Source organism: Bidens hawaiensis, unplaced genomic scaffold (assembly GCF_021521415.1).
Source record: "Bidens hawaiensis isolate Kalapana, Puna unplaced genomic scaffold, B.hawaiensis_p1.1 tig00067048_1, whole genome shotgun sequence".
In the NCBI taxonomy this organism is placed as follows: domain Eukaryota; kingdom Viridiplantae; phylum Streptophyta; class Magnoliopsida; order Asterales; family Asteraceae; genus Bidens; species Bidens hawaiensis.
Window position 1 is genome coordinate 33,683 of NW_027501877.1, and position 26,200 is coordinate 59,882.

The 26,200-nt window shown below is 39.6% G+C and overlaps 1 protein-coding gene across 1 annotated transcript in view; it reads left to right on the forward strand.

Moving 5' to 3' along the window:
- LOC143604829 (uncharacterized) overlaps positions 1-7,915 on the forward strand; it is a 28,879-nt gene extending 20,964 nt beyond the window's left edge. The window contains exons 6-9 of the mRNA XM_077081189.1: positions 6,925-6,968; positions 7,061-7,136; positions 7,620-7,705; positions 7,823-7,915. Coding sequence (XP_076937304.1) covers positions 6,925-6,968; positions 7,061-7,136; positions 7,620-7,705; positions 7,823-7,915 — 299 coding nt within the window. The remainder of the gene's footprint in view (positions 1-6,924; positions 6,969-7,060; positions 7,137-7,619; positions 7,706-7,822) is intronic.
- Positions 7,916-26,200: the final 18,285 nt, after the last annotated feature.

Sequence of the window (26,200 nt, forward strand, 5' to 3'; positions counted from 1 at the left end):
CCGCGAAAGAAGGTTGGACCTTAACTTGCTTGAAGGGCGCAGAGAAGCGGCTATCATTAATGAAGCCAGATACAAGAAAAAGCTGGAAAAATATTATAATCAGCGCGTTAAAGAGTGCCACTTCAAGAAAAATGATTTTGTCCTTCGAAACAATGAAGCTAGTCGCGCAATACCCCCAGGAAAAATGTCCCCCAATTGGGAGGGACCTTATCAAATTTCAGAAGATCTGGGGAAAGGCGCGTACGCTTTAAAAGATTTGAACGGAAAAAAGATACCGCGCGCGTGGAACGCGGCACAACTTAGAAAATGCTTCATGTAAAAAGTTCAAATTTGTAATCAAGGCTTTTAAGCCATCATTAATGATGATTCGCGCTATCTTTCAATATTTGTCGCGCTATCTTTCAATATTGGTTCTCTTACCTTTGCATACATGTTTCACACTTCCTTTATTAAATTGGAGCAATATGACAACACTATATTGACTTCAAAACAAAATAAAGCGAAGTAAAACATACATGCGCGAGCCTTAGCTCAAACGCGTTAACGAGTCTTAACTCTAAAACGTCAGGGCCTTAGCCCAAAATTACGAGCCTTAGCTCAAACACGTTAATGAGTCTTAACTCTAAAATCGTCAGGGCCTTAGCCCAAAACAAAGAGCCTTAGCTCAAAACACTCACATACATCCATCTTACACCCCGCGCAGCCTGATCATAAAAATCCTTAAGGCAAACTACATGCCATATCATGTTAAGGTCTCAGGTCGAGGCCGCGCGCGGAACCATAGTGGATATCTGAGTAACACAAGCTGACATGTAATGGCTAAACTCATACTTCCATACCGCGTGACAACAACGCGCGAAAAAGAAATAACAAAAAATTAGCGCGCATGTCAGCATGAGCAAGATACTGCGAGAACCACAAACAAAAGAGAACAGAGGTTAAGTGAATAATTTCCTACAACCTTGTTCTTATTTTAACGTTCAAGCATATCTTATATCTATACAACCAAACATGAAGAGATGAATGGAAATGCGCAAGATACGAAAAGGAGAGAACAAGTTTCATTTCATTGGATCGAAATTTACAAGTATGATGAGTTACAAATTACAAGTATAAAAAATACATATACAAAATTTGATGAAGGGCTTCTCAAGTCTCCACGTCGACGTCAGCCGCTTCATCACCCTCATCATCTCCCGCAGCATCTGGCGCGGTCTGCTCCTCATCCCCGAACTGACCATAGTCGAGTTCTTCCTCCTCATTGGAGTCTTCGATCACAACGGTGTCACGAGCAGATTCTTTCGCCGCGCCAGAGCCGCTGGCAGGGGCAACATCCCCCGCGCCACCATCATCGCCGCTAGCCCTCTCGCAATCATCAAGCAACTTCTTTAGCGCGCCGAGGTCGGGCTGGTCAGCAAGCGCAGCTATCTGCAAATCAGTAGAAAAGTAATGAGTACAAAACACTTAGAAAAGTTAGTAAAGTAAAACTCATTAAGATCAAGGTACCTGCATAAGGATGGGGATGGGAGTATTCATATACTTTTCCCCCACCGCGGCCATGTCCGCGCAGGCCGCATCGAACTTGTAAGGGTACTCGGATGGGTTCTTCCTCAACATGCCATACTCATACCCATCCGTAAACCCTTCAGCTCGGCCCACCAAACGCGCGGCGGCATTGCAGTCCATCACAAGGGCTTGAAACTCGGCGGAATATTTCATCGCCAAAGCGCAGCGAGCCATACCCTGTGACACCAGCCATTGGCGATCCTGCGCGAGGCCAGCAACAGACGTCTCGAGGGCAGGAACCTGAGAGTTTAATAACTCAACAGTTTCCTTAGCCTTTTTTAGTTCCTCCTTGTCAGACGCTGCTGCCGCCAAAATTTTTTCTTTCTCCGCCTGCGCAGCACCAAGTGCTTCCTGGCTGGACGCCGCCGTGGCCAAGGCCTCATCTCTATCGGCCTGCGCGGCCGCCAAATCCCTTTTAAGGCGCGCAACCTCGCTCTCCAACGATGATTTCTCAGTAATACTCTGGATGATAGCTTGGTCACGCGCCTCGGCCTGCTGTTCCAAGACACGCACTCTGCGCGCGTACTTGGCAACTTCGGCCTCCGCCAATTGCTGCTTCTCCCGTGCAGCCTGGAGCTCATGCCCGCGCTTGATGTATGCGGTGTTGGCACTTGCTCGGTTTTCACTGAGCTCCGCCTGGAGTTTCTCAGCTCGCGCGCGAGCATCAGACAGGTTCCAGGCGGCCACCTTAGCCTCTCGCTGGGCTTCCACAAGAGCGTCGCGTACTTTAATATAATCACGACGAAGCTCTTGGGAAGCAGCGAAAAAAGCCGACCCAGCGAAAACATGGTCGTTCAGCAAGTCCGCGCGAGTGCGCTCCTCTTGATACCTCCTTTCAGTAGGAGGCACGGCATGAGCCCAGAAGTCCTCGCATACGCCCATGGATTGAAAGGAACTTTCTTCATTAATATTCCATCTCGGGCGGTAAACGTGGTCACCTTCCTGCAAAAATGTAAGAAAAGTTCTAAGTCATAAAACATACTTATAGGGAGATACGCGCAGCGGACCAACAAATCAATACATACCTGCGGGGATGAAGCAGGAAAGTCAGCGCCAGCCCCACCAGAGGTCTGCGCTGCGAACACTTGCGGCATCGCAGGGCTGGCGCGATCTCCTAAGGAGTCTTCACCTTGAACCCCCTCGTCCTCCTCGTCTCCTTCAACAGGCCTCTTCTGCTGCGACCTGGAAGGCTCCAAACCAGCCTCGCGGGGAGGGCTACGTGCAGGAGGAGGCGAAGGAGGTCTCGACGCCGCCAGTTCGGCGCGCAACACCGTCTCCTGCTCCTTGGTAATCCCAATAAGGGGAGACTCAGCACTAGCAGGAGCAGGACCAGAACCAGCGGCGCCAGAAGCGGCGCCAGGAGTATCACCAGCAACTGTTGCGCCAGCTAAAACTCCTATGAACAAATAAACAAGGAAAAATTGTTTATGACTGACTTCAAAGAGAAAAATTCATAAGACATATGTGCAAAAACTTACCTTGGCGCAATTCTGTTCGCGCATCGAACATCGCCATAAAATCCATTCTACCCTTCTCAGAGGGTAGAACAGGGGACTTCGATGGAGTCCCCGGCGCAGCCGTGGCACCTTGGGGCGCCGGCGGCTGATCTGTTACCGTCGCTGCCTCTGCAAACATTTAAAGGAGCAAAGGTTTAATAACAATTCAGCCAGATGAAGATAAATAAAGTATACCTGTTGCAGGCGCGGCACTGCTTCTCTCGTCAGCCGCGCGAAAGGAGGAGGCGACGCCACCATACCTCAAGTGGACAGGAGGTCTGCCCACTCTCACAGGCAGAGAACTTAAAGAAACCTTTGTGGTTTCCTTAGGTCTCTTCGTTTGAGCATGGGGATGAGCGACAGGGGTGTCCTCTTTCTTCTGTTTCTTACTGGCCCCTGCGCCAGATTTCCCCTTAGCTTTGCGCTTTAGTAGAGGCGCCTCCTCTTCCTCCTCCTCCTCCTCTTCCGCGAGCTCTAGCTCGTAGTTTTCAAGCGCATCTACAAAAACAAGCGACAGAACTGTTAATAAACTTGGGTATTCTAAAGGAATGACCAGGAGTGCGAAGGCTTACCAGGCGCGTCACCGTCAAAATCAAAATCCAGATCCACTGGGATGAACATGTCATCAAAGCGATCCGGGAAACCAACCTCCCCAACGCCAAGTTCGACGGAGCCGCCCTCCACATGTTCATCATAAGCGGCAAGTATGTAATCCTTGGTGACTGCGCAAAGACAAGTTAAATGATATCAGCAAAAGAACGATGTTCGCGCAGCAAAAAAAAAAAAAAAAAAAAAAAAAAAAAAAAAAAAAAAAAAAAAAAAAAAAACACTTACACAACCCGTCGACTTGGATAACGGGCTCAAGCGCGCTGTCGGCCCAGAGCCTGCTCATGCCGACCCCAACCAGCGCCTCCTCGCAAATTTTCTTCGCGGGGGATGGTTCGGCGGTCAGTTTCTTAACCCATGCGCCAGTTGGGTTCTTGAGGACACCCTCATCCGCAGGCGCAGAAGTGATAGAGCGCATGGTCATACGGATGGGGATCACACCGGCCTTAATGTAAAAAAACCTCTCAGACCAGTCATGAAGGCTCTTGAATGAAACAGTGGAGCACTTCACCTTCTGACTGCGAGGAATAAAAGAGATCCAATTGTCTTGGATCTTGGCCTTATAAAAATATTGAAAGCGCCGAGGAGTGGGTTCCTCGCGCTGGGATTTGCACATGAACTCAAAGTGAGTCACGCGCACGAGTCCAAACGGATGGACTTGGGATATGTGAATCCCATAGAACTTCAACAGTGCACCCACAAACCTTGTCATCGGGAGACGAAGGTTGCAGTGGGTGAAAAAGTGGCTATATAAGGATATATAGCCGGCAGGCGGGTCCGCCGCCGTTTGCCCGGACCTAGGCAACATGCAGCCAAACAAGGTGGGAAAGCCCTGAGAGGCGATGAGGTTGTCGAGATCGGCCTGCTTCAATTTGCAGGGGATTTCATTCCACCTTTTGGTGGCCTTGGTCCTCCCTACTTCCTCCGATGTGGTTTCAACAACCTTCTTCCCCTTTCCTTTTTGCTTCAATGTCGACATCACCACAGATTTCACACGGCGTCTTCGAGAGGCAACGGAGGTGATTGAAGGGCTAGACGAGTATGAACTATCAGACATACAACTGTAATAGCCGATAATCGAGGATTCCAATCGATGTAAACACTCAAATCAGAATTTGAAAACAGAAATTTGAATTTTAGAAACAATGAAGATGAAGATAAAAGTTTCCTAAGGGCCTGCTTTTATAGGACCAGGAGAGAGAAAAGTGGCAGCTGATCGGATTCCACGCGCCCCCACTCGCAGGGGCAACCCAACGAAGGCGCGACACGTGTCCCTAACAGCTGTGTGAGGGGACAAAAAGATGTAACCGACCTGCCACGGAACAGACACGCGCCCTCACTCGCAGGTACAAACCAATGCGAGTGCGACACGTGTTCAAGACAGCTGTGAGGGGACGTGAAAGGCAACTGTAGCACCTCGAGCACACGAAACGTCTGACACGTTTACGGCGCACGTCATCACCAACCAACCACGTGTTTGGACCTTTCGTTTTCAACCAAATGGATAGAACTTCGCGCGACGATGGAAACAACCAAGAAAACGACAAAACCCCCTACAAAAGGACAATTCAGTGAGTCTAATATCTATCTTACCGCGCTCGCGCGAGATAAGACACACATTAGACTGGGGGGGCTTGAAGAGGTATGTACCCGCCTCAACACCAAGCAAGGCGGGTCAACCCACAAGATAAAGACATTATGAAGGCACAAAGCCAAAACCCAGGCGCATGGCGCATACAAAACATGCTCAGGCATCATATGCTCGCGCATCACATATGCGCGCGGCGCATATCGCATGCTCTTGCACATCACATATGCTCGCACGTCACATATGCGCGTGGCGCACCAGCGCGCGGCGCATATCACACGCTCGTGCATATCACACCTGCGCATGAAATATCTGCGCGTGAGAATAAAAAGAAGACTTCGCGCATCCTCAGGATGGGCGCATATCACACGTGCACATAATCAACCTCGTCCTTATCCAAATCAGGGTTAGGGCAACCTTGATTGTGCACGTCAGACAATCTTCTAGAAGGCATCTTTTTAAGGAGTAAGAATATGCTGATGTTGACAGCTGCCAAATGAAAGGTCGACAACTCAGCATGACACATGTGCTACCACATGATTACAACCAACGAGAAAGCGCCAGGTGTCCCAGACGACACATGGCGCAGTGCGGTTGGAGGAGGCCAACGAGGCTGAGCCCAACCAGTGGAAACCCTAGCACTATAAATACAGCATCAACTCCACTTTGATGACACATTCATTCACACTCAATCATTGACAGTTACAAGCAGTGATATCACATTCAATCATATTGAATTATATTCACTCACAGTCAGTTACAGAAAAACAGACAGTCACATCATCAAGGGTATTCAGCGATTCAGCAATACTCTTGAGATTGACTTACCTACAAACATTATTATCTTCTCCAAAAGATACTGATTCTCACGCCGGAGGGTTACCCCAAAGAGGACCCCTCTGTCCCTTTCTGAGGGGTAAGTAACGGCGCTGTTCATTTTGTAGGTGGAAGAACTCGGATCCAGAAGAACCATCGGTGAAATAGTTTAATCACACCCGAGGAAAGTAGATCTGCTACCAGTGAGTAGAACCACGTTTCTTCACTAATCACATATCTGAAACATATATTCTAATGCAAGGGCCAAAGAAGATGAAAAATTAATGGTGTTAGAAATATGTTCAATATCTCGTCATCATTGAAACTGATGTCTAATGTAGTTGTCGGTAAACCAAAACTGAATTAACAAGAGCCTGATTGTAAAGTGAACAATGATCATGTTTGACACTGTATTAAAACAATCATTACCTTAAAATAACTTGTTCAAACAATTTAATAAAGAAAATTATTCAAGTGTAATGATTGCAATTAATAAAGAGTGTTCCAATACAAATTTAACTATTTAGACCCAACTTCAACACAAAAAAAAAGAAAAAGAAAAAAAGAAAAAAACCGGTAGCTTTATTTTTTTTTTGTTTGTGTAGGGTTTGACTTTTATTAAGGGTTTAAATTTATGAATTTTTAGCTTTCTATTCATCACCTTTCATGGTTCTTTCGACGGTATGGGAGGGAGGGAGGGTTGTAACAAGATCCTAACATGCATTCTGTCATAGACGGTCCTGCTAAATTTTAAGAAATCCTGAATGCAATAAGGTATTGGTAACTGTGTAAATCTCCAATAGAGATTAATTTACGATTTTTGAATTCTGATATATTTTCCATTATTTGAAGGAACAAAGAGCACAAGCTACATGAATCATATGCTTATTATTCAGGCAAGAATATATTAACCATTATTATATATTTATTTGTTTGGTCATATCTGAAGTTTAAACATGGCTTATGTTATTTTTTCTAATAAATGAAGGCGGCGGTGGTGACTACCGGTGGTAGAGATGATTGGAACAAGCTTTTGAGGCCTTTGTTTGATTTGCTTCATAAAGGTTTTATTTTGCTCTTGTTTTTCAACATTTGATATCGAAGTTCAGGTTTATACATGGTTATTAACTCAGATATATTGTATTTTGTTCGTACATGATTTCTTGTTAAAAAAGTTGCAATCTTGACGTATAATTAAATGACACATTTGATGATCTTTATTATTACCTTTGTGATACAATTACGGGCCTAAAACGATGCAATTATGACACCATAGGCTAAGAAATAAAAGGTTAACGTGATCCTGAGGCCGAGGAAGATTTGAACCGCAAGATGGCTAATGCAATGGCTTAATCAAAGGTTCTGATACTATTCGAAAGGTATAGATACTATTCTTTTAGGTTTTCTAGATATACCAAATGCTTCAAGTTATTGTAAAATTGTAATTGTGTGAAGATTATCAATTGTTAAATGGGGAGCTGATTTTAGATTACATCCGACTGTGTTGAATGGTCCTATATTTTTTAATGCCAAAGTATTCATTTCAGGTGCAAATTATGTGGTTGATAAACTTGGTTACAAAAGAACACCTCAGGTTGACACATTACCATTGGCTCTTGGTGGCCATTTCAAGGTATTTTGTAACTGGTTTTTAGTATTGTTATGTTTAGTTTTGTTACCCGTTTAGTCACAATGATACTTGTTAAAATCTAAAAAATAAGGGTGATTATGTAATTTTACTTTTGTGAAGGACACTTTTGGCGATCAATATAAGCTCTTTCTTTTGATAGATCCTAAAGTTGATAAACCTGTGGCGTTTGTTGATGCTTATGTGTGTCAATAATCTTTTCTTGCTCTTGGGATCGGTATGGAACATTTCGTTTAGTAACTTTCCACTAATTAAAGGGTTTTTTTTTACTTATTAATATTCAAAGTGTGTAATTTGGTAACTTTTGTTGGGCTGATTCGGGTTAACTCAAAATAAGATTTGGTTCATATATATAATAGGTCACGTGCTCTATGATAGTAGCTAACTTTTGTTGTACTAAACTGATTGAACTAGCATTAATAGTGTGCATGTTTAGGGCTATGATTGGATGAGGGAAAATGCATGATTTTGACTAATAAACTGAACTTGACACGAGAAGATATGTAGCTGTGGAAGGGCATGTGCTAAGCATCTTGCATTTACAGATTTGGTAGAGAAAACATATTAATGGATTGTGGCACTTACATAAATTTGTATTCATGCAATGAACCTTGTCGTGTGTATATTAATTTGTATTCATGAAATGAGCATTTTCATGTTGAATTTATCATCATCCAAATATGTAATAACATGTTTTATCGTTTAATGTTTCCCTCTACGTTACTCGTGTTTTATACTATAAACATTATTATATGTTTATACATATACATAATTCTTGCGTACATCGATCTTCCACTGCAACCTAAGAATTGACACTAACAGAAACAAGTACCGCGTTGCAATTGTTGCCGCCGCAGCATCGCGCGGGTCCCTACTAGTATATATATATATATCTTTAACTATATATAATACAAATAAGAGAGAGAAAGTTGAATTTTAATGTAAGGCCCCGTTACCGGTAGCCCTACTTTAACGTTGGATTTACTCATAAACGCAGTTCTAAATATCAGAGTTAACAAAAACTTTCGCGGAATAATAAAACTTCAACCATAACATTTTACATAACCATCAAATCATGTCTTATAAAACATTCGTAGTCAATTAAAACAAAACATAGTCTTTAAAACATCACAACATTTCTTCGAGATGCCAGTATCTTCGATTTCCATGCCATGTGTCTTCTGTCACGCGAGCTGCCTCAACCTATTTGCCTGCGTGCATACTAAAAGTCAGCTATGCTGAGTGAGTTCTAGTTAATTACATAACTTACCTTTCATACACATATACGTGCCCGAATGTACGCATTACATACATATCATGTTCATCTTTCGTCCATACACATTCATATCTAACCATACATTATAAAGGGCGTTTCACCTACATACCTCGGATATTATTAGGGTCCGGCACCCTTTCTCCATAGCTTCATATTATACCTGTTCTTAAATACTTTTCCTGACAATACGTGCAATCTCCGAAGAGCGTTCACGTACCATTAACATACCGTACGTACATTATGCATACATCATATATATATATATATATATATTCATACATGCATCTTATCTTACATCATACATGGCGATCACATCTTTAGCTACCACCTGACGGTACATGCAATATCCGAAGATCGTTCACGCACCGTCAGGCAATCATCATACATAAATCATACAAGGCATACACTTACCACTTAAAGGTAAGTGTATTAACTATCACATTGAGTATGCACACAGCCCCGAAAACATAACAAGGATGTGGGGGCTAGAAACTCACCTCAATGCGGTTGCGTTCACCATTTACGGTTATTCCCTTATTGAGCTGTGAACGACTAACTGTATAATAATTATACGTTTCAGTAAACTATCACTATACGTATCGCCTTTGTAGTTTAATTGTTACCCTCAACGAACGGGGGTCCGGGGGCAGTGCCCCTGGCAGCGGGGTTCTAGGGGCGGCAGCCCCTAGCGGGGTCCAAAGGGCAGAGCCCCTAGCTGGGGTTAAGCATTTTGAATCATTAACTGTCTTAACACATTTTCCATTAGCATTTTGAATCATTGAATAATATGCTACTTAAAAGTTCAAGGGCTTATTTGTAATTAAATCATTCTTTTCTAAGTCCAGGGACCATTCTGTCATTCTGTTAAACTTCTAATTCGTTACTTATCCTTAACGAACTGACTTGCCATGACGAACTGGTTCTTGTAACGAATTGGAACCTTTAAGGAACTGGTTACTTTCACGAATTGGACTTTTAACGAACTGGACTCTTAACGAATCAGTCCATGTAGCGAACCAGTCCAAGTAGCGAATTGGACCTTCTAATTCGTTATCTCCTTTAACGAACTGGTCATAACGAATCAAGGGTAATTCGTTACCCTTTTCCCTTAACGAATTGGATACGAACTACAGCTAGTTCGTTAATATTTCCTTAGCGAATCAGCTGGCGAATTACCTCTAATTCGCTAGTTATTCCTTTGCGAACTAGGGTTAGGTCAGATTTGTCAGAACATTCCCTGACAACCTCGTACACGTTTTTCGGCGTCGCCATTGCCGGAAAACTCACCGGAAAAACGTATCTTCACCGTTTTACACCGTTTTTCATCGTTTTTCGTCCCGTTCGATCCAGATCTGAGCTAGGGTGACCCCTAAGCTCATATTAGGTTCGGTTTATACCTGATTCCACCCGGATCTCATGACTTAAACGGTTTAACGGTGTCGGCTCGTCGTTTCATGATTATATCTAACGGATTTAAGCTAATACGACAAAATACTATCATACCTTGGGTCGGGATCCGTTTCCTCCTCGATATTTTGGCTAGAGAGAGACTTGAGAGAGAGAGAGCTTAAGTGTGTGTTTTGGGAGGTGTATGGAATGTGTGAAATGAATGATTAAAGGCCATTTAATGACTTATATAATTATGGATCATGGGCTTAAGCCCATGGTCCTTTCCTCTTTCTTTCATAGCCCAAGTCCATAACCCATATCCATTTAACCCAACACTAGTCCAACTCATAATAACTTGTATTTTAATTTATTAACCGAAAACCCGAAAAACGGGATGTTACATTTAAGAGGTACAATTCTTCCAGCACATTGCACAAGTAATCAAGCATATGGAGTTTTTGGGCGGTCAACAAAACAAGCGGTCATCATAAAAAAATTAATTTTCAAATTCACACACATGCATACAAACCAACAGAGAGTACTCTAAGAAACCCTAAATCTCATCTAAGCGTCATCGGAAAAAATTGATGAATGAGAAATGTTTTTTGTTGTTAAGTGCTTCCGTCGAAGTTACCAATCACACAACGGTGGCTGTCTAAACTTTGAAGATCGATGGTGATGGCTCCCATTGGGGTTCCAACCTTGAAACCATCCTTGTTGGCATCCAAAACCCGATGTTAATTCTTCTTGTTTGACTAATCAGGTAAAAACCTATACCGAAATTCAATTTTTCAGTAGATCATCACCTATTACGACTCGATCTGTAACTCTGTGTTATTTTTCCGGCCAGGCTAGGGTTTAGGTCACCCAGCGGGATAAGGTCTGTGACGGTCTCAATGGTGCATCTCTGTTTATTTCTTGAGGTAATATGTATTTGGTTTTGTTTTGGTTTGTTCGAGTTTATGGTTTATGTTCATTTGTATTTTGCTTTTAGAAAAAGATGTGTTCATTTATATCGAAACATTTGTATTGTTACCGATTGATGACTATGATTTTTTTTTTTATTTTTATAGACGGAAGCATGCCTAACTATGAATTTGAAGAACAATTTTAGGTATTTGTTGTTTTTCACCCGTTATCTAGAATCGTGATGAGCTCATGTCCAAATCCTTTCCTCTGTTACCAATTTTATTTTTAATCATCTATCTTTAAGAATGAAAATGTGTGGTTATCAAAATAATTAAATACCTATACAGTTTAATTTATTAATGTTATTTTATAAAGTTATTTGACATTTTGAAACTCATTTCTTACAAAATCTGTTTCCAAGCTTCTGTTAAGGGATGTTTTGGGAACTGAAAAGTTGTTTCCAGGAAGTGGCAAAATGGGTGGTTACTTTGATAAGTTAAATGGGAACTTTTGGTACCGGTCGAAATGGGTTGCGTTGGTTTGACTTGAAACACTTTTTGTCCGGTTTATAACTTCTTTTTAGGCAATTTTTGAAATACACTAAAGAGTTTTGCTGATCTCGCAAATAAGCACATTTATTTTGAATGATTTAAACCTTGGATTTTTGAAGTTCAATGAACAAATCATTTTATAAAGTTTAGGCCTTAAGGGATTTTATCGTATATAAAATTATGTTTGACCCAATTTTTTAGTTGTGTTTTTTTTATTTAAATAAATATTTCTGTGTTAGGTATACTAAAAATAAATATTAAATGTTTTAACAAAGACATATCAATCAATCAATCAATCATACCCAGTAAAATCCCACCGACAGCAGAGCTATAGGTAGGGTCTGGGGAGGGTGGGATGTAGGCACACCGTACCTCTATCCAAAGGAATAAAGAGGTGGCTTCCAGAGAGACCCTCGGCTCTAAGAACATGTGTATGAAGCAAAAAAGGAAATCAAAGTTTAACAGTTATATAAAAAAACTACTACTAATTATAATAATATTAATAAAAAGGTCACAGTTTAACCGCAATATAAAAGCTAATAATAATAATAATAAAATATTTAAGGGAAATACCATTATGGTATGTGACCTAAATAAGTTAAGTCTAAGCCCTAAGGTATTCAATTCTCTCTAAAAATCCTTAACTTTAATTCTACTTCTCCACGAATTCCTATCCTCAACCATGTCCTCGGAGAGGTTTAGGTCTATCAAATCATGCCTAATCCTCTCATCCCAAGTCAATTTCGGTCGTCCTCTACCCCTCCTCCCCTCTATAGTAATGTTTTCTACGGATCTAACAGGATTCGTCGTCTGTCTTCTCTTTACATGTCCAAACCATCTCAATCTCCACTCTCTTATCTTGTCTGCTATGTTCGCCACCCCTAATCTCTCGCGAAGCACAACGTTTCTTATTCTGTCTAGCCTTGTGTGCCCACACATCCAACGTAGCATTCTCATTTCTGCTACCTCCATCTTCCGCACTTGTGCCTTCTTGATGGCCCAACAATCTGTTCCATATAGCATTGCAGGTCTAACTGCCACCCTATAGAATTTTCCCTTCAGATTAGTCGGGAAACTCTTGTCGCATAATATACCTGTGGCTGCTTTCCATCTACACCATCCTACCTGAACTCGGTGGGTCACATCACTGTCTAATTCCCCATCGCTCTGTACAAATGATCCTAAATACTTGAACTTCGTTACCTGCGGGACCACCTGCCCTTCAATTGTGATGTGTGCGTCTTCACTGTCGTTTATCTCACCAAAATCACAGTGTAGGTACTCCGTCTTAGATCGGCTAATCTTTAAACCTTTTGTCTCTAAGGTTGTTCGCCACTCCTCAAGCCTCATGTTTAGATCTTGTTTTTTCTCAGCAAGTAACACAATATCGTCTGCGAACATCATGCACCACGGGAGAGTCCCCTGAATCGACTTTGACAACTCATCCAAGACTACTGCAAAAAGAAACGGGCTCAACGCTGACCCCTGGTGAAGACCTACCTCTACAGGAAAGAAATCAGTATCCCCCACTGGCGCACGGACACTTGTTTCACTCCTGGTATACATATCCATAATTATCTCTATGTATTTCCTGGGCACTCTTCTACCCTCCAAGCACTCCCAGAGCACCTGTCGTGGCACACTGTCGTAGGCCTTTTCTAGGTCAATAAACACCATATGTAGATCACGCTTCTTCTCCCTATACTTTTCCATTAATCTTCTTATAAGGTGTATTGCCTCTGTGGTGGAACGCCCCGGCATGAAGCCAAATTGGTTGACCGTAACCTGAGTTTCTCGTCTAAGTCTAACCTCAATCACTCTTTCCCATAGCTTCATAGTATGACTTAGTAGTTTGATTCCTCGGTAGTTACCACAACATTGGGCGTCTCCTTTGTTCTTATATATAGGAACTACAACACTGCTCCTCCACTGGTCTGGCATCTTACCTGATTTGAGAATACTATTGAACAGAGTAGTTAACCACATGACTCCTTCCTCCCCCAGACACTTCCACACCTCGATGGGTATGTTGTCTGGGCCAACCGCCTTAGACCTTCCCATCCTCCTAAGTGCGTCCTTCACCTCTTCTCGTGTGATCCGTCGGCAGTAGCAGTTATTCGATTGTTGTCGATGAAAGTTTGTGTTGTCATGTTCTTCTTGGTAAGCTCTCCCATTGTTAAAAAGATTGTGGAAGTAGGTTTGCCATCTTAGCTTGATGTCCTGCTCCTTGACCAGTACATGCCCATCTGTATCCTTTATGAACTTCACCGGTCCTAGATCTTGCCTTCTACGCTCCCTGGCTTTGGCAATCTTAAACATAGCATGTTCCCCCTCTTTTGTTTCTAGACTTTCATACATCAGTTTAAAGGCCGCCTTCTTTGCTTCCGCCACTGCCTTCTTTGCCTCTATCTTGGCCATTTTGTAGTTGTCCCTCAAATCCACTCGCTCCTCCTCATTCGTGCACCTCATTAGCTCCCTAAAACATCCTTGTTTGTCCCTTATCTTGTCTTGCACTGCGTCATTCCACCACCAAGACTCCTTATGCCCACTTGACTTTCCTGTTGTGACCCCGAGAGTCTCCTTTGCTACTTGGATGATCTTTGTCTCCATAGCTTCCCATATATGAGTTGAGTCCCCATTTAGTCGAGCCCGCGTATGCAGTATGAGTTTATCCTTAAACAGAAGGAGATTTTCGTCCTTCAAGTTTCCCCATCGAATTCTCGGTGTACCTTTCTTCTCTCGAACAGTCAGCTTATTTCTGAAGGCTATATCAGTCACTAGTAGTCGATGTTGAGTCACAACTGCCTCCCCAGGTATGACTTTGCAGTCCTTCCACCAACGTCGGTCTCCTCGCCTCATCAAAAGGTAGTCAATTTGCGTGTCGCGTCCGCCACTGCTAAAAGTGATTAAATGAGAATCTCGTTTCCTAAAAAAAGAATTTATAATACCTAGGTCATGTGCCACCGCAAACTCTAGAAGATCTGTTCCGGTCTCATTCCTATCACCAAAACCGAAACCCCCATGTACGGCTTGAAAACCATCGTTAGCCTTACCAATGTGCCCATTAAAATCACCTCCTATGCAAATCCTCTCCCCCCTAGGTATGCCCCCTACCACTGCGTCTAGGCAATCCCAAAATTCTCTCTTTTCCTGATCCCCTAGGCCTACATGAGGCGCGTAGGCGGAGACTACTGCCACTACTTCCTCTCCTAGTACTAATTTCAACACCATAATCCTGTCATTATGTCTTATCACCTCCACCACACTAGTGTGTATTTCCTTAGCCACTAGAAACCCCACTCCATTCCTAGCTCCATCAGACCCCGAGTACCACAACTTATACCCATTACACTCAGCCCCTCTATGTCCTTTCCACTTAGTCTCCTGGAGGCATGCTATCTGAACCCTACGTCTTTTAAGCACATCTACCAATTCTAACAACTTACCATTTAAAGTTCCTACATTCCAAGAAGCCAAACGCAATATACGCTCCCTATCTTTACTCTTTCCTACACACGCAATATACGCTCCCAATTCTAACAACTTACCATTTAAAACATCTATGTTTTAACAAAGACATAGATGTTGCTATATGCTTCAACAAAGCCATATGTGGTGATTTGCTGGATTATTATTGTGTTTATATATTATAATAAGTTATATAATACAATTGCAGGCCATGTATCAACAACTCACATTGGAGCAGTATAGGAAAAGGTCACTGGCTACGTGAAGCAATGGTTTTCTATAAAAAACCTGGTATCAATCTTTTTAGATTCGTTACTTTCTAATACCTGATACAATTTTAAGAATTATGTATTTTTTTATATGTCATACATGAACTACTTGAAGTGATAAGTCGGAATATGGTGCTGCGTTCGAAAAAAAAAATCATACATGAACTACTTTCGCTTGTTTGACATTTTTAGAAGGGTTGACTTTATAGATAACAAACGAATTCAAAGAATTTTTTACTTCTTTTTGCTGGTTTGGTCAAGCTGGTTTGGATTTAGTCTCGACACGATATCGGATATACCATCATTTTAAAATTAATTTGTGTGAGCAAATTTCTGCGTGTAAAATAAGTATTTGAAATAATTTCAACGCAGTAGATTAACAAGAACTCTGTACCAATAAAGATAGCTACATACAAGGCACCACCTTATGAGGCTTTGGAGGTAAATGGTCTTATTGTAAGGCCCCGTTACCGGTGCCTCACATATGACGTTGGATTTACTCATAAACACAGTTCTTACAATCAGAGTTAATTAAAACTTTCGCGGAAACGTTAACTTAAATCATTTGTTACAAAACATTAAACCTTTTCTTTGATACCATAACACGAAACATTATATTTAAAACATCACTTCTTCCATCAGCAGATGCCAGCCATTCAATCCATGCTATGTGCCATCCTCATGCTAGCTCTTTCATCTACTCACCTGCGTGCATACTAAAAGTCAGCTACATTGAATGAGTTCTAGTTAATCAAGCAACTTATCATACAACCACTACATACATCATATACGTATTCGAGGACACATAATCCACTGTCTAACCTTCTACTGCTTAACCACTTAATTACCCCTACAACTTAGCCTCTTAATTACCCCTACCGCTTAGCCACTTATGCCACTTTATGCCACTTTAATAACGAATATCGTTATGCCAATTTGCCACTTTAATAACGAATAACGTTATGCCACTTTACCACTTTAACACTCTTACTAGACCCCTATCCACTTCTATCACACTCTACATCTACTTGTCTATAGCACATTATTTACATAATAAGCAAGTCACATCATAGCAATCATACACACTATTAACCACTTGACAGTTACTATCCTTGGCGATACGTGCAATATCCGAAGATCGTTCACGCACCGACAAACATTATATATTAGCTACTTGTATAACATCTACAGCATACACTTACCACTTAAGGTAAGTGTATTCACACTTCACGTCGAGTATGCACATAGCCCCGAAAACATAACAAGGAAATGGGGCTAGAAACTCACCTGAACTTGGTTACTTCTTCCGCTAATGGTTATTCCCTCTTGAGCTGTGCGCGTATAACTGTTTAATAAATGAATATCAAATACCACTCTAGTCATTCTCTTTGCTACTTAATCAGTCTTACGCGTCTAAGCCGGTTTTACTTCATTGAATCATTACCGGTTAGTTAATCGTTACTCGTTAACCTTTTAAAGGTATCTTAATTTCAATAATTATCAAAGTCCAAGGGATAATATGTAATTATCTCATTCTTTTCTAAATCCAGGGACTGTTCTGTCATTCTGCCAAACTTCTAGTTCGTTATCCAGTCCTTAATGAATTGGACTATATAACGAACAAGTCCTCATAACGAAGTGGACCTTATAACGAACTGGTCATCATAACGAAATGAACCTCATTCTTATGGTTTGGTTAATAGCGAACTAAACCCTTAAACGAACTAAAACCTTAACGAACTGGGGTTCATTCGTCTGTTCTTCCTTAAGGAACTACTTAACGAATTGGAGCTTCTTCGCTACTTATCCTTAACGAAGGGGCATAACGAATTACTTTTAATTCGTTATTCCTCCGTTAACGAATTACTTAACAAACGGCTTAACGAACTGTTTCTAGTTCGTTACTTCCTCATAACGAAATGGATTAACGAATTGCCTTCTAGTTCGTTAAGTCACCGCTAACGAACTAGGGTTAGGTCAGAATGTCAGAGAACATTCTCTGACATCCTTATCTCATACAAATTTTCCGGCGCCGTCATCGCCGGAAAAACAGGCGGTGGCCGGAAAAACGTATTTCAGCACCGTTTTCACCGTTTTTCGTCCCGTTGATCCAGATCTGAACTAGGGTGACCCCTAAGCTCATCTTATGTTCGGTTTATACCCGATTCCACCCGGATCTTGTGACTCTAATGGTTTAACGGTGTCGGCTCGTCGTTTCGTGACTAAATCTAACGGGTTTGAGTATAAACAACATCATACTATCATTACCTCGGGTCGGAAAACGATTCTTCTTTGTTTTCTTGGTTTCGGCTAGAGAGAGAGTAGGATGAGAGAGAGAGATAAGTGTGTGTTTTGGTGGTGTATGGAATATGTGTAAATGAATGATAAATGGGTAATTAGGACTTTATATAATTATGGATCATGGGCCAAGCCCATGGTCTCATCCTTCTTTCCTTCATGACCCAAGTCCATAACCTTTATCCGTTAACCAACACTAGCCTGACTCATACTAACTCCTACTCTATTTAATTAGTTCTCCGCTTACCCAAGTAAACTTTCCCGTCAATATTAAATAATATAATTAATATTATTTTAGAAATTTCGGGATGTTACACTTATTTATTCAGCATTGATTGAAAAGAAATTTATTTTGACAACCTTAGATTAATATGCTCCTGCTTAAGTCTTTTATGTAAATCTGTTCATTCAATTAATAATTTAATATCTTATTTTGTTGACCCTATAACATCACAATACACTCATATAGATAGTGTAAGATTTGTTGTTGATTTAGCTTCGTTATTGATTTTGGTGATTTAACGGATATGAATGCACAATTCCATGATATTGTGAGTTTCTTGTCACCAAAACGGTTCACCAATCAAGAAGGTGTTATTGTAATTGCTGTTATTCTTGTTATTATCGTTATTCTGTTTTTGTAAGCTATTTTCTTATGAAATTATATTTCTGCTCAAAGGAATTATCATTATTTGAAGAATCTGCAAGAGGTCAAGTTACATGGTGTAACGATTCCGGCAAATTCAGGTATACCCTAGCCGGAATATACTATTTACGTGTTATTTAATACTGAATATATGAATTATAATGTGTTTATACGAGTATTTAAGATTCACAGTACGAATTATACTCAAATGTACAACTAGTCGTATCGGAATTACGATTAACCGATGAACGGTTATTGAAACCCGAACGAATCGGGGATTACGTCGTAGATGAAATATATGATGTTTAGTAAGGTTTACGAAGTATTAAGGCTTTGGGATAAGTGAATTATAGCACAGAAAAAGGATTTCGATTTATTAGTACGTCGGTACGTTAAACGAAACCTTTAACATCAAACCAAGCAAGAGACGATCGATCAAGCCGAAAAGATGCACAATTACCGACAATATGATGTGTTGAGTCAATAAACGTCATGGTTTAAGTTTTTAAAGTTTTTAAATCAGTTTTATATAAATTTAAATTTTAAGCCGAAAAACGACTGTTTTGGACTCGTTTTGAGCGGAATTAAGCATTTAACCGAAAAACGAACTGAACCAGATTATCCACAACATTATCCAGATTACGTAATCTGAATGTGTGGCTAGTATTGAAGGTGTGGGCCCCACCCCACACCCCTTATGATACCGATCGGACCAAGGGGGATAACCCCTCGGCCTTCATTTCTTTTTTCCAACTTCTTACAACAAACTCCACCACTTTCTTTCAATTCTTCATCCAAAAACCCAAGTGTTTAAGCAAGAATCACAAGGTAAAACATGATTTTAATGGTTGAATCATAGTTTTAATTCCATAATCTTGAGAAAATGAGGTTTCAAATGAAAAATGGGTGAAAACCCGAGATGAAACCGATTCTCGTGTGATCAAGGGATGTATACAAGTTATACAAAGGATCTTGGTCCAAGAAAGTAGTTAAAAGAGTCAAAAACGAATTTTTACAGTCAAAATCTTTGTTTTGATGTTTTATTCGAAACCATGAAAGAAATGGCTTGATTGTGGGTATAACTTGCTTGGTGTGGTGTTATTGTGCTTGTAGGTGTTGTATCTAGTGGCTAGCAAAGGCTAGAAACCAAGATCTTTGCGATCTAAAGCTAGAAAACACAAGTAGTTCGGTTTTTCGTATGATTTAGTTATTTTGGACAGATTGTGATAGACCTAGAGTTGGGTCACGAAATTTCACAGAGATGATCTACACATGAAAATATGAGATCTGTGAATTTTTGGTAATATTTGGATAAAGGATGAATATTTGGTGAATTTAATGCTCGGTTTTGGCCAAAAATGGTGAAAAATAGCTAAACATCATGAAAAATTCTGGAAAATTTAAGATAATCTTTTTATAACATATAAAAGTCACACACAAAATTTCAGGTTCATTGGAGAAGTCTAAGTAGGCTTTTCGGTAAAACGAGTTCTAGGGATTTCTAGCTCAGTTTTGGTAAAAATGGCATGAAAAATGAGTTTTTGGTTCTGGAAAAATTACAGGGAACTATGTGGGTGACAGGGGTCATCCCAGAAAAATTTGGGATTTTTCGAAGGTCGTATGGTATTTTCGACATATTTGGTGTTTAAATGACGTTTAAAAATGGTTAAATAAATTTAGATATAAAAATTAATTCTGGAAAAATTTTATAAAATTCCCTACTGTCAAAATATGGTTTTTACAAAATTTCAAGGTCCGAGACTAAACGGATATTTATTTGTGCTAAATGGAACTTAAAAACAAACTTTTAAAGCTTAAAACGAGTAAACCGGCGAAGTTTGCCTAAGCGAGCTGACTGGTGTTTGAAAACCTTAAAAATGGATGATTTTTATGAAACTAAGTTAATCAAGTAAAAATAAATCATCCGAAAATAAATCGGATGATTTGGGTAATTTTACCCGATTTAACCGTTTCCGGTGTATTAAAGACGGAAACGGGCCCCGGGCCAAACGGGGTGTCTAACCGAGCTCTAATTTCACCACTTTAATGAAAATATCAATAATAACTATTTTCGGGTTGTGTGTTGTCAAACTTATTTTTGTAAACATAAAGACGGATAACCGTGCTAGGCACGCAAAACGAGAAAACAAACTAACGGTAGTTTTGACTAAAGAACTCTAGGTGATATCACAATCTAAGTCCTGAAAAGTATTTCGGGGTTAACATTGTCCCCGGATCGTGTACGGTACTGGGTTAGCAGTGTCCCCAGACGTACCGGTTAACACGAATTTAAGTTATATTGATAGAAATTGTGTAGTAACGATTTGGGGATCGTATTACAGATCTGTACCAGTAGCCGTGCACCGTAGTACATCTTGCTCACAAGAAGGTGAGTTTTCACGAGCCCCTTTTTACTGAACTGTTTTAAATATTTTCCCAGGGCAGAAAGCATGTTTCTATCAAAGTGTTTAAGTACATGCTAATCGCATGGAAACAAATGTATTTATATAATGTTTATTGTACGGAAATCGTACGGTAATGTATTAAGATGGTAATTAACTGAGTTGCTAATATTGTAAGGCCCGAAACAGTGTTCTGGGTTAACAGTGTCCCCAGAGGTTATTAAATGTATTTCTGGGTTAACAGTGTCCCCAGAGGATATTGGAAATGTTCTGGGTTAACAGTGCCCCCAGAGGTTATTAAATATGTTTCTGGGTTAACAGTGTCCCCAGAGGTTGTTAGATATGTTTCTGGGTTAACAGTGTCCCCAGGGGTAATTTGATGTGTTTCGGGGTTAACAGAGTTTTCACTTGTGAACTCAGTATAATTACATCGCTTATTTATGATTTTTATAATGATTTGTCATGGTTTATTTAAATTAGTGAAACTCACCAACTATTCGTAGTTGACCCGTTTTCTTTACATGCTTTCTAGGTACACTCAAATTGGAATGAGTGATATGTGTTCAATGTTGTGTGCTATTTTGTGGAAGTCTAGAGATCTATATTTTTCATTAAATATGTTAATGTACTATCGGTAACACTTATGTGATAACGCTTAGATGGTTATGAAACTCAGAACAATGTAATACGATTAAATTAATGTAGTGGTGTTTCTTTATAAACAATGCTGTTGATATCAGATGTGTCTGTTGCATCCCGTGTACGTTTCCGCTGCGGTTACGGGGTGTTACACATGGATTCTCTAAAGGTAAAAAGATATTTGAGCCACAAAACACGAATGCGGAAGCAGAAAATAATAAGAAGCAACAAGGCATAGAGACTCAGTCAGAAGCCAACGTAGGCCCGCTAGCGAGGTTCTTGCTTTCAAGGTTTGTGAATGAATTTTCTCATTTTGGTGTGGATCTATTGAACTTACTTATTTGCCCATTGTCCCTCCCACCATTTATTGTTTTACTATGCGAGTACTAATGAACACGAACCATTTTTTATGGTACAGATGACAATCGCGAGATGGCAAACGCTTCATGACGGCGGCCAAACGTGGCAACAATTATGGAAAAATGTTGCACGGTGGCGTCTAATGTGATCAGAGTGATTTAAAGATGTTGGGTAATAAAAGTGAAAAGTTCTTTGTTTTTCATATTTATTTTCTTGAAATATGTGGAGCTTTGTTTTTTCTAGGTCATATGTATTTCAAATTTCATTAAGTATGTACTAGATAAGTTTTGGAATTGAGTATACTTGACTTCTACAAATAAAGTAATTACCTGGGGCATAATGGATCTTTTGCTCAAGTAGCTTAAGATGTGCATACTACAGGTTGACCACAATATAGAGTCAAAGTTTGACAGTTTGGTCAACTAAAATAAGTTATTTGGTTAGATTGGCAAACATGTTATTTAACAGTATTATGTTTTAAGTATCATATTTATGATTGATATTTTTTTCCTTCACAAGAAGATTAATAAAGTAAGAAATATGATTGTCGTGTTAATGATTGTTGCTCCCTCCACATCGCGCGGGTTTCCTGCTAGTATATATATATATATATATAAGCTATTGTTTAGTATTTATATAAGTTGCACTTTTATTCTCAAAATATATGGGAGGGATATTTTGAGAACTTTGATGAGTTGTAAGAACTTTAAAAACTTAATACGGACCACACATTTAATTAAATGAGTATGAAATATGTGGCTGAGAATAAATTTGATTAAAAAAATAATCAGGAGAGAGAATAAATATTTTTGATGATTACATAAGTTTAAATATTAGTTACACATATATAATAAGTCGATTCGATGTGTAAAAAAATACTGTAATTTTTTTTACGTTACTTACACTTACGTATTACATATGTGTAAAAACAACTTTAAAAAATATTGTTACGTTGAGTTCTTTCGAGTTCTTAAAACTCAAAGTGGTTCTCAAAAGAAATCAAAACATATATATATATATATATATATATATATATATATATATACTAGGAAAAACCCGTGCGATGCGACGGCGGCAACGATAATTTACAATGTGATATTCATTTTTTGTTACTTGTTCATCTCCTAATATATTGTATTGTGCTTTTCTTAGTCTTTTTAACTCGTAGCATTAGAGTGGTTTACCTACATTGTGAATGTTACATATTTTATTTAAAAATTAACAAACTTAAGAATGAGATAAAAATTCGTCATAAACTAACTAATTTAAAAGTAAAAAAACCGACATGTATGGTATATATTTCTGCATGAAATATATATGTTTTATTTATTTGTTGGTATTGTTTAGTATTTATATAAGTTGCACTTTTATACCAATGGGTTGACATATACATATACTTTTTATGAAGTTGTAAGAATTGGTTATCGCAATCTTATGTATATTTTTCTCTTTTATTCACTCATAGCTATTTAAGAAAATTAAAAAAATATATATAAAGTGAACAATAAATATACAAAAGAATCACTATATTTTCTCTGTTCTCTACTCACAACATCCTAAACTACTCCTTACATTATAAAAATCAATCTTTCAAAATTTGATGATTTGAATGTAAATGCTCTAACACACCAAATCTTGAAACTGTATCTATAGTAGGGATGAGATAGGTACCGAACCGGTCCCGATCCCGAAAATCCAGGTCCTGAAAATCGCAAATTGTTTGTACCGGTACTGTAACACCGCGTCTTAAACCCTATAAGTTTTAGCCCAATATACTAACTTATATAAGTATAGGGACCAATCTTGAACAATCTGAAAACCTCATCCAGAGCCCATCGCGTAGCGCGATGACCTTGCACACAAACCCATAAATGGGCGGTGTAGCGATACGCTACAGCCCTAACATATTAGGTCATCGCGTATCGCGATGACCCTGCTGATTCAGCTGGACACGTGTCCAACCACATGTCAACACGTGGCACGATATGGCAGGCCACGTATCACAAGCAGATAAGGCGGCGACAAATTGCGGCGCCGCGATACGTGACGGGCCACAAGGAACCTGCGTATCGCGATGGGTCACCAAATTAACCTATAAAAGGGGGTGACGGGTATTGAGCTCTCCTCATCCCATCACACCTCCATTTACACACACTTAACCTCGAAAGGCATGCCCCATTGCCGTGACGAGCCGACGTAGCGTTTTCTCGTAGTTCATGCAAGGAACGAAGTTATAGTCAAACTAGCAATCATACAATCGAGTAGATCAAGATCCTGCCTATACTTATTACCAATCTAAGTTCCCGTTTAAGGTAGGAGTTATGTTTAAGTTACTGATAGCTTAGGCTATCAATCGAGGCTATGGCCTTTTACCTTGATCGTATTTTACAAACATTCACAATCATGTTTTCATAAACGTTACTTCATGATGAAGTAATGTTAAACAAAATATATATTTTGACGGGCATGTAGTAACTGGAAGGGGGATAGCACTAGTAGAGTTTCTTGCCTAAGGAAAGTAACTCGTACAAATCCCAATTAACCGAGGGACCCGTTTACTTACATGGAGAAACTTACCAACGTGTTAGAACCTATTAGGCCAAAGCATGCTATACCAAACGTCACATAAAACCAAGTGTTTTCATTCACAATCAAAGATAAACGATTTCAAGGTTAAGCTTACAATCATAGCTTAATCATCATTCAAAACATTCATACAAACCTATTTATGTATAGGTTAAGTATCAATCAATCAATCAGTCAGCCAAGGTTTTCAACACCGACGGTACAAGTGAATACGTTAACCTTTTTCAATCAGTCAAAACATATTTATACACAATAAGATGAAAGGGTGTTTGTCTTAACTAGTCAATCAATGTCTACATGAGATCGTGTAATCTCTAAAATGTTATAATACAAAGTAGAGAATAAAATCAACTCAGACCGAATACGCATGTGTCTGGATCCAAACATAACTGTTAAAGCTCAATCAATCAATCAAATGCGAGGTAGCATCGAGCTTAAACGGTCATGACCAGTTCTCTGTTCAGGATAGTGTGGTTCGGAGAATACCGTTGTGTGTGTAGGGCAGTGGTACATATACCAGAAGTAGAAATGCTTCCGCTGAGTTTGTCGAGAAAACTATGTGTGTATTGTAATCGTCATTCAAGATGTTTTATTAAGTCATACGTGTTCACCAGCACATAGCTGACGTATTTTTCCCACACATTGGAGGTAAATAAGCAATAGTAGCTATAACAAGGATCGGAGTCGTATGAAGATAGAAGCGCGTAACAAGATGGCTCCGTTTTTAATATAAAATTCTTGTAATATAAAGCTCATGTTTTGTAAACCGGTACTTGGGTGTTTAATTTCCAAGTAAATTTTTAGTGTAAATTAATATTATATTCAACCTAAGTATTCCGCTAAAATTAACCCATAAACTCTGATATATTTACAAAACAGGTACCCACTTGTGGTCACACGCCTAGGCCCTAAGTCAAGGTGTGACAGGTACAGGGACGCTACCTGCATTGAAGGTAAAAAACTGGAAAATACCGATACCAATACCGAAACTCAAAACTTTGATACTGATTCGGTACCGACGGTAACAAATCGGTACCTGAACAGTACAGGTATCAATCGGTACCGATACCGAATTTGCTCAACCCTAGTCTAGTCTGTAGTGGCTAATCTTGACCACACGAAGTCAACTACAGCTTCAATTTGTTATTATTAGCAAATCGCATTTGATTTGGTTCAATACATATTTGTATCAATTCAATTTTTATGTTCCTAAAATTGCCCTTTCAACATATTAAACTTCTTGTTTGATACTTTAGGATGATCCGCAAACCAAAAATAACCCATAACTCAAAACCAAGTTTATCCGGAACTCATCTCTTCCGCAGCAAATTACTATGAAATCTAATGCAAACTAAACCGTAACTTCAAATTGACCAAACTGCCCCATAAATCAATTTATTAATTTGACATGTATTTTGAAGTTTGAGGAAAATACCACGTGTGATTAATCTGATGTGAAACGCACAAATAACCTGTGACCCGAAAACTTCCCCAAAATGACTCGTAGTAACAGATCTAACCCATACTTAATCACCAAATAACTGTTGCATTAGATAACTATCAACAATTTGACTTAATAAAGGTCAAACATTAAACATCTGCAAATTAAAATGCTCTCTGCCCAGAAATAAAATTTCCCCTGGTGATTAAAAAAATACACAAGCAGCTGCAAGTCTGCAACCATGCC